At 39.4% G+C, this 10,066-nt stretch overlaps 1 protein-coding gene across 1 annotated transcript in view; it reads left to right on the top strand.

Annotated features, from left to right (window-relative positions):
* Positions 1 to 10,066, top strand: part of MYO3B (myosin IIIB) — a gene marked incomplete at its 5' end in the record, with an annotated part of 364,721 nt that overhangs the window by 258,338 nt on the left and 96,317 nt on the right. The window contains one exon of the mRNA XM_017854464.1: positions 190 to 269. Within this exon, the coding sequence (XP_017709953.1) occupies positions 190 to 269 (80 nt within the window). The remainder of the gene's footprint in view (positions 1 to 189; positions 270 to 10,066) is intronic.

The raw sequence follows: 10,066 nt of genomic DNA, 5'->3' as shown, positions 1-10,066 counted from the left end.
GCCTAAACTTTTAAATAATTATTATAATTTATAATTTATATCATCAAAGTTTCAAAATTTTCCAAATTTTAAAATTCGAAGCAGATTATTTTGAAAATTCAGAAAATACAAGGATACAAAGGGAAAATTACTTGTGATCCTATTCCTTAACTTTTCCTTAATTTATGTTCCTTGTGGTCTCTTTCTTAGGTAATTTGGCCCAGACAAGAGCTAGGATAACAGTGGCCTCAAGATCTTTGCCTCCACATTTCAGTGCTGGGAAAGCCAAGGTAAGTAACAGATTTGCACCAAACATGGTATGGACTTCCAGGTACTCTTGACCCAGGGGTAATCTTAGAGTGGGCAGCATTAGTTCCCTTCATGCAGCCCTCTGCCTGGGTAGTCTAGTAGAGAGATCAAAGGCATTTAGGAAGTCAAGGGTTAGGAAATTGGAAACATCGTGGAATCCTTACAATCCTGATTATCAGAAAGAGCACTTAAGAACAATGCTACCTGAAAATAGTCTGTCTAAGAAAAGATAAAGCATTTCTCTGAAACTACCAGCAAGCTAGTGGACCAAGTGGAATCAGGGAGGAAAGAAACTGCAGTGTTTCCTATTGTTCTGCTTTGCCCCCTGAAAAATGAGTTGTACACTCATCTGTGCAAAGGGGTTATTAGTAGGGTTAAAAAATATCCAGCTGTAAAATATGTCGTTAACTGTTCTATTCTTCCAGCTAAAGTTTAACAAGAGTCTTAAGGACTGCTTGGTTAATAGTCCCTGTAAGTGCTAACGCGGAAACACAATTATCTTGAAGGTGCTGGAGTGAAAGCTGGTCACATTTCTGAGTTTTCTTAGCTGTTGGTTTACACTGAAAATTTATTTAATAAAGAACAAACAATTTGGCCACACATTAATACTGTTGAATAGTATTCCAAACTTGATACAGATATACATATTTATACTTACTTTGCTTGAGAATAAAAGACTTACTTGCACAGAGTAGGAACTCAAATCATTTGTTGTTAACAATAATTTTTACACTAATATTGCTATTATAATTCGTTGTAATGCCCTACATTTCAGCTTTGCTGCTTCATGGCAAGACATTAGAACTGTCTGGGCCTCTAGAAGAGATTTACACATGAATTTCAGTGGTTCTGAGGGCCTCTTAATAGTGCATGTAAAATTCTATCTGTATTTAATACCGTTGGTTCTCATTCTTGGTGAAAGTTGTGCTCTCTAAAGTTGCTGCAAACTCTGAATCAGCAAATACTGAACCATTGCTTCTAGGAGGAAATACAGTGTCCATACTTAGGCCACAATATTTTTGTGAAGTGATCAGTGCGTAACCTCATTTTACACATGTTTCTGTTAAAAGACACCTTGTTTAATATACGTTTCTCTAAATAATTATAGTCAGTATTTTTTTTTTTTTTTTTTTTTTTATCGGGTCTTGCTCTGTCGCCCAGGCTAGAGTGCAGTGGCGCGATCTCGGCTCACTGCAAGCTCCTCCTCCCGGGTTCCCGCCATTCTCCTGCCTCAGCCTCCGGAGTAGCTGGGACTACAGGCGCCCGCCACGTCGTCCGGCTAGTTTTTTTTGTATTTTTTAGTAGAGACGGGGTTTCACCGTGTTAGCCAGGATAGTCTCGATCCTCTGACCTCGTGATCCGCCCGCCTCGGCCTCCCAAAGTGCTGGGATTCCAGGCTTGAGCCACTGCGCCCGGCCTATAGTCAGTATTTTAAAATATAAAACAGTATGTCAATTGCAGCATTTGTGTCACTGAACTCACAATGAACAGCACTGTAACACATGCCTGAACAATAAGTATTTTCTCCATGAGGCATATCACAACCTTCTTGTGCTTAGAAACACTAGACAGCACCACACTTGGGATACTTTCTTTTTTTTTCTTTTTTTTTTGAGACAGAGTTTCGCTCTTGTTGCCCAGGCTGGAGTGCAGTGGCACGATCTTGGCTCACCGCAACCTCTGCCTCCTGCGTTCAAGCAATTCTCCTGCCTCAGCCTCCCAAGTAGCTGGGATTACAGGCGTGCACTACCATGCCCAGCTAATTTTTTATTTTTAGTAGAGATGGGGTTTTGCCATATTGGTCAGACTGGTCTCGAACTCCCAACCTCAGGTGATCCGCCCATCTGGGCCTCCCCAAGTGCTGGATTACAGGCACTCGCCACCACACCTGGCCCATTTTTTTTTTTTTAAGACAAGGTCTCACTCTATTGTCCAGGCTGGAGTGTAGTGGCATGATGATAGCTCACTGTAACCTTGAATTTCTGGCTTCGAGGATCCTTCCACCTCAGCCTCCGGAATAGCTAGGACTATAGGTGGGCACCATACCAGGCTAATTAAAAACAATTTTTTTGGTAGAGATGAGGTTTTGCTCTGTTGTTCGTGCTGGTCTCGAACTCCTGACCTAAAGTGATCCTTCTGTCTTGGCCTCCCAGAGTGCTGGGTTTGCAGGTGTGAGCCACCACACCCACCCTCGGTTGGGGAAGGGGCGGGCAGCATTTTAAACAGCAAAATTACCATTGGAAAACTACAAAATACAAAAGAAAAAAAAAAAGTGGTACTTAAACAAACCTCAAAAGGACACCTGTTTATAATATGAGAGCTGAAATAAGAAGGCAGAGCATCATCCTCTTTGACCTCAGCTGGAAATGTGTGCATCAGGGGACTGAGCATTTCTGTGAATGACTATGAAAGCATTGCAGGTATTGACTTTGGGTTACAAATAAATTTTAGCAAGTAGACAAATCCTCAGATAATGAAGATGGATTGTCTATGTGGTTTTTTTTGGAGTCACTGACTTCTACCAGTTTTAAAAGGGATTATGACACAGAAACATTAAAGAACCCCATGTCATATTTTCTGTCAACCCACATTCCTCTCCTTTCCTCTGTTTGATTTTGACTGTTGGACTAAGGCATATCCTCTGCCTTCTATACCCACAGTACCAGTACAGTGTTGCCTCCTTCCCTGTACTGTCTACCATGGCTCAGACCCTGCCCACATGAAAAGTGTGCCTTCTAGTGTATGGCATATATTTACATCATTAAAATAATAATGTGTATGGGTCTGATGAAAATGACTAAAGATTTGTTTTCACTTAGAAAATGAGTTGAAAATTCTAATCATTAAGGCATCAAAATATGAAGTGCAAGAATAGCAATCAAAATGAAACAAAACCAACTCCAGTTACTATCTGACTTATCCAAGGGAAAATTACAGACGTGGCCCTGGAGAAAGCTGGGCTCTACAAGTGTGGGGAAAAGTAATATTGTTTCCTCGCCCATCAAAAGGTTTATGGCTGAGACCTCTTCTAACAAAAAACAGATTAACGAGAGAAAAGCATAAAATTTATTTAAGTTTTAGATGACATGAGAGCCATCAGATATGAAGACCCAAAGGAACAGGGAAATCTGTGTGTTTTATGGTCAGTTGTGCGGAATTATGACTGAAAACAAAAGGGTATGATTTAGTGGTAATAAACTGGGATTTGCTTAGCAAGGTCTGTTTGCTCAGATTTTCTTGGTGTCCCTATATGGCATTCCTTACCTCTGGGTATTCCTTACCTCAGGTCAGGACATCTGTCACCTGAGGGTCTTCAGGGGAGGAGAGAGGGAAAATAGCAGAGAGTGACCTTCCTAGGTATTCTGGCCTGCTTCAGAGAAGAGTTGTGGGAAGGTGAGAGTGGCCTTCTTGCCTCTGCTGTTTAAATGCCAAAGTCCCATATTTGGGGATAGCATGTCCTTAACTCTGTCAGCTTCAACACATGGAGCAGCACCGCACAGAGCCAGTTTTCAATGTGTCTTGCTTTCTACTCAGTACTCTAAAGATGTTTGAGATCAGTGGTGCTGTAGGGTTTTTTCCTTCTTCTTAAGGGATAGATACATCACTTAATAGCAATAAAATTCTTCTGAAGAGGCTTTGTCAAGAAGATAATAAATATGAGCACTTCTGAGGCTTCAGGATGCAAATAGTGAGCACTTACTAAGAACAGGAGGAAATTCTTCAGTTTTCATTTATTGCCAAAATCTAGATGGTTATGGGATTCTTTGGAGTCTGTATCTTTATCTAAGAGTAAATTTAGTTGACAAATGAGGCAAATCTTTTACTGATACCATGCTTTCAGACTTTTTTATAAGTTGTATCAAACCACATTGGGTGGTATAACCACCCAGTGGGTTCACTTTGCCCATTGCCTAGACAGAACCAGTTGATCAAGATGGGAATTACAATAGAGAAAGAGTAATTCGCACAATTCTGGCTGTGAGGAGACCAGGGTTTTATTATTACTCAAATCAGTCTCCTCAAGTATTCAAGGATTGGAGTTTTGAAGGATACTTTGGTAGGTAGGGGCAAGTGAATCGGGAGTTCTGATTGGTGAGGTCAGAGATGAAATCATAGGGAGTTGAAGCTGTCCTCTGGCACTGAGTCAGTTTCTGGGTTGGGGCTATAAGACCAGATGAGCCAGTTTATGGATCTGGATGGTGCCAGCTTGTCCATCAAGTGCAGGGTCTGTAAATATCTCAAGCACTGATCTTCAGCCTTGCAATACTGATGCTGTCCCCAGGAGCAATTTGGGGAGTTTTAGAGTCTTGCAGCCTCCAGCTGCTTGACTCCTCTACCATAATTTCTAATCTTGTGGCTAATTTGTTAGTCCTGCAAAGGCAGTCTAGTCCCCAGGTGGGAAGGGGATTTATTTTGGGAAAGGGCTGTTGTTGTCTTTGTTTCAAAGCTAAACTACGAACTAAGTTCCTCCTGAAGTTAGTTTGGCCTACACCCAGGAATGAACAAGGACAGCCTGGAGGTTAGAAGCAAGATGGAGTCAGTTACATCAGATCTCTTTCACATCATTGTCTCAGTTACCATTTTGCAAAGGTAGTTTCAGTCCCTTCCTTTGGATTTTGTAACACCTTATTCTATGAAGATAGAAAAGGATGAAGACCACTCTAACATCTTCCTGCTGAACAGGGGCGTGGTGGGGTTAGATATTGACCCCAAGGTAAGAGGAGTAGAACTGCTTTGCAGCTGTCTGCACATACTTATAGGTGCCTGGTTGGGGTTTCAAGGTTTACATGACAGGGATGTTAGTATTCTCATCTATAGTTTTAATGCAGCATTTATAGAACAGCATACTGTAAGGTAAATAATGTGTTCTGGGATAAGCAGTGCAATTCCAAGTTTTAAAAGTAAAGATTTGAAAGCATTAGTTTGGGGACTTGTAGCCCATAGATAATTTAGGATTTAATCCAAATTGCAGAAAGTAATAAAACTCAAGAACAACTAACAACAAGTGTGCTATAGTTGTTTTTTATTTTTTTGAAATATAATTTTCTCTCACTAGTCCTCCATTTTATTAAAGATAAATCATAGTAGGTCAAATATACTTGCAAAATAAATTTTAGTCCTATTATGCTTGGCTTGATTATTTGCATAAAGTCCAGTAGGAATAATTATTTGCCATATAGGCTCTTTTAAAATTGGCTTTGCTGAAACTTTGTTCTATAGAGAATCTCAGATTGTACTTTTAAAGCCTTGAAGCCCAGTCACAGATTTATCTATACTTGCAAATACCTGTATTAGTTGAGTGAATTTTCCTCCTCTGAAGGTCATAAGATAACTTGGTGCTCCTGGGCCTGTCAGAAAGTGACATTCTTTATTTAGTACAGGTCAGGAACCCTGTACAGGGAATGTGTAGACAAGGTATGAGGCCAGCTTTCCCTTTATTGGCTCTATAAGTCAACTTTGATTATTTATTATTTTATTATTTTTTTATTTTTTTTTAGAGACGGAGTCTCGCTCTGTCGCCCAGGCTGGAGTGCAGTGGCCGGATCTCAGCTCACTGCAAGCTCTGCCTCCCGGGTTTATGCCATTCTCCTGCCTCAGCCTCCCGAGTAGCTGGGACTACAGGCGCCCGCCACCTCGCCCGGCTAGTTTTGTATTTTTTAGTAGAGATGGGGTTTCACCATGTTAGCCAGGATGGTCTCAATCTCCTGACCTCGTGATCCGCCCGTCTCGGCCTCCCAAAGTGCTGGGATTACAGGCTTGAGCCACCGCGCGCAGCCAACTTTGACTATTTAAAGAAAGCATGCCATTCCAGTCAAAGCCTTGGTAAAATAACCAGTTTCTCCAATTGTGTCCTGTTACAAAAGAAAAGAGATTCTTATTGCACTTATGCAAAAAACTAGACTGCCATAAATTGAGAATACTCACAAATAGTTTCTAAATTCTGGAGGAATCAGGTGGAGAGAAAGCAATATGCTCCAAATTTCATTCATGGAAGTATACTTCACTCAATTGCTAAATGTTCTAAATAGCTCAAAAGAAAAAGTTTTCTTGACTCTGAAAAACAAAAGGATTAGCAATGTTTACCACATTAGCTCTCCATGAGTTCTAGAAGTTTGTTTTGTTTCCTCTATTCCAATAACACAATATCTAAAGTTATCAGAGACCTACATTCAAGAGAACCCATCAGAGCTGTATATCTGATTATAAACTGCCTACTGAAAAGGATCAAAATAAGACAGTTTGTCTGTGGATGACAAAAGTCTTAAGGCAGCCACTATTAAAGCTACAATTGACTAGGAATTTTGATTACTTCTGTGGCATACAACAATTTTACATAATAATTAAAAGGCTTAATATACATTAAATTATATCAGAATTATAGAAGTTTCCTATAATTTTTGAACACATACAAATAACATTTATAAAAATACAGTCCAAAGAAAGCCAAACATCATTTCATAGTTGACAATGTTTCCTGTGTGATTTTATGTAAAATAAGGCAAATACATCATTTTTGCACTTTAGGGGACCTAATATCTAAAAGATTAATTAGGTCAGAAAAAGACATACTTTATCATTTGACTTTGGAAACTTTGTCAAATATCGAAGGTTTACAACACTGGATATCACTAAATAGAATCCCAGGTCACCATAAGTCATTCATATAGCCAAAATGATAACCCAGAAATTTTAAAAAGGAAAAAAACCTTTACTCTGATAGAGAGGAGACTCAGCTTTCTAGACAATAATATCCGATGAAGACAGCATGAGGTCAACTGAATCTGTCTCTTCTCTTTCCCCTCCCTTTTTTTTTTTTTTTTGTAGTTTACTCAAAAGGCAAACAAGATTTGTTTTGTCTCTTAATATTACATAAAAATCTTTTTCAAAAGAGAAAAACAAGTTTCATGTTTGCTTTAGGGCATCTTTAATGCTAAAGCTAGTTTTTAATACAAATTTATACATTTATGTAGTTTTAATTAGTTTGACTATAAGGTAAGATTCTCATAAACTTCTTATAACTAACTCTTTACAATTTTCTGTTAAACAGATGAATTTTTTTAAAAGAAAACCCTGTTACTCAGATACATAGGCCCAGATTCTGGCTCCACATCAATGTGCTTTTATTTTGCTGTTCGATATACAGAAAATTACAAAACAGTTCCCCTCAACTCTTAGCCAACTTGCTTCTTTTCACAGAACTTCCTTTACAAGATCGACCCTTCACAAACCTTTCCAAGTTGCTTAAACTTCAGTTTTGACCCTTTACTCTTTTAGGTTAAGACGCTCTTTAAAACCCTCTGAACTAGACAAAATTACATTCCCTTTAACAAAAACCATATTCCCATGCCTTCTTATAATTTCCCACCAAAACCACATTCCACTTTCCTGCTATACCTTGCAACCTTGCATGTAAAACTCTTTTTCCAGTGGACGTGTTATACTGTTAACTTTTAGCATCTTTCATTTTTTGTGAAAAGCCTGATAAGTAAATGATTTTAATATATACTGGCTGTGGAGCCTAGGACACCAGACAGAAGTGCAAATAAGGTCTGATTCTTCCTAGTACAGTTAGGGGGTGTGGCTTACGCCACATATCCCCAGGCCTTATCTAGAACCTAATGGCTCCAAAGTAGGTAAGCCAAACAGTTTTCAAAAGTCAAAGAAGCAGTTTATTACCTTAAAGCATTTAGCAAACCTAATATCTGACCTAATTTAGACCAAATGTCTCGATCAAATGTCTAAATTTTGAAGACGTTTTTATTTTACCAATAATCTTTAAAGTTGTCTTTATTTCTGAAACATTACTAAAGTCACATGAACAAAAAGGCATTAAAGTTTCTATTTTCTGACAAAATATTTTATTTAAGCCCTTATTTTGCCCCCAATTGTTCAGAACTCTTTCATATATAAACATCACACAAACAGATATAAATATACAGAGAGAAGAATATCCAGTAGTTGTCAAGATTTTCGTTTGTCAATAATTGGATTACTGGCTTCAGGGTGGAGCCCTTGGAGGAATAGGGTCAGGAAAGCTTGCTGTTTCCAGAGCCTAATAAGCAAGCACAGCTGGAAGGCAGAAACAGATCCCCAAAATTAAGGGTCCCTTTTTTTTTTTTTTTTTTAGACGGAGTCTCGCTCTGTCGCCCAGGCTGGAGTGCAGTGGCACAGTCTTGGCTCACTGTAAGCTCCGCCTCCCGGGTTCAAGCCATTCTCCTGCCTCAGCCTCCCGAGTACCTGGGACCACAGACGCTCACCACCATGCATGGCTGATTTTGTTTTTTGTGTTTTTCATGGAGACAGGGTTTCACCATGTTGGCCAGAATGGTCTCGATATCCTGACCTCGTGATCCACCTGCCTCGGCCTCCCAAAGTGCTGGGATTACAGGCATGAGCCACTGCGCCCGGCCGAGGGGTCCCATTTTTATATCACATCCTGGATCCCCAAAAAGAAGGAAATACTATGGAAGAAGACAGTGCAATGCTTTTACTGTGCATTTTATTACAAGACAACCCAAAGCCGATCAGCCCATTTTGTAATCAGCCCATCCCCACGGGAGTCTCATCTCTCAGTGGAAGAGGGGGATGTTTGCATACCTTCCAGGTGACCAAGCATGCTTCTCTAATCCAAGCACGCAAAGAGCCAAGTATCCCTCCATAACAGCCTATATCCCTTAAAGTTGCTATACACCAAGGTTGAAGACTTTCCCATAATGTAAAGTAATTTCTGATGCCCCCAAAAGTCAAAACAAAAAAGGTCAGGTAACACAATGAAAAACCAAACACAGCTTTAGATTTTGAGAGAGATTTATCCACTTTCAATTCTTGGGGTTCCATGAGGAAAATAGGTTTTTTCCAGAACGGGGTCTGTGGTGCCACTTCTGTTTTTCCCCAGGAGTCCAGGCTGTTTGAAATTCTTAGATTCTCTCATGTGGGCATCAGGAGTGGGAAGCAGACAAAATGGAGAAAATAATTCTGTCAACTGAGAAGAAAACCTTTTCAGAAAAAAGCGATTCAAGAAGAGGAAAGAGATAAGGCCTTTTAAATATGTATAGCTTGGATATCCATTTTAATTAAGCTGATTTTAACAGTAGAGCTCTTTTGTTTTTTAAAAAAACTTTTAAAATCTCATTCCAGACTCCAGTCAGGAGAGCCAATATTTTTGGCTTTTGAATTCTACCACAGGTAACCTCCCAGTGAAATTAATAAGTTTTAACTAAGGTTTTAACTTGATCATGGATGCATAAGGTGTCTCAAAGAGACAATAAACAGTTTATTTACAAGATTTAGAATCTACCGAAAGGTAATTCAGAGAAATAAAAAATTAAGACAGGAAATCAGAAGCAGTCCCTGGGGGAAAAGAATCAATAAATGGCAAAAAGTTTCATAAATAACAAAGCAGAAAGGACTGATTTCCTAAGCCAAGAATTGAACTTAGGCTGCCATTGTCAGAAAACAAAGCCTTAGCTATGGAGCTACAACATTAAGCAGTTTCTATTGTTCTTCCCAAAAGAGGCCTAGAGTAGCCAATTTTGAGCTTGCAAAGGCTTTAAACTGCTTAAGATAATTTTTAGGGCTAGCTATGACATGAACCCCAAAATCCTTGTCCTCTGGATGGCAGAGACTAAAGTATCTCCACATGGTCACAAGGTTAAGATTTTAAGGACATAAAACAACATGAGAGAGAAACTTCATCCAATATTGGTCTCAGGGGCCTGCAGCAAAGTTTGTAATGGACAAGCCTGCCAGGCTGGCTTGAAAAGTAGGTGTTTAGGGG

The sequence above is a fragment of the Rhinopithecus bieti genome, unplaced genomic scaffold, assembly GCF_001698545.2.
Source record: "Rhinopithecus bieti isolate Rb0 unplaced genomic scaffold, ASM169854v2 scaffold_37314, whole genome shotgun sequence".
Lineage (NCBI taxonomy): Eukaryota > Metazoa > Chordata > Mammalia > Primates > Cercopithecidae > Rhinopithecus > Rhinopithecus bieti.
Note: the sequence above shows the minus strand (reverse complement) of the source record. Positions and strands in the feature narration are given on the sequence as shown.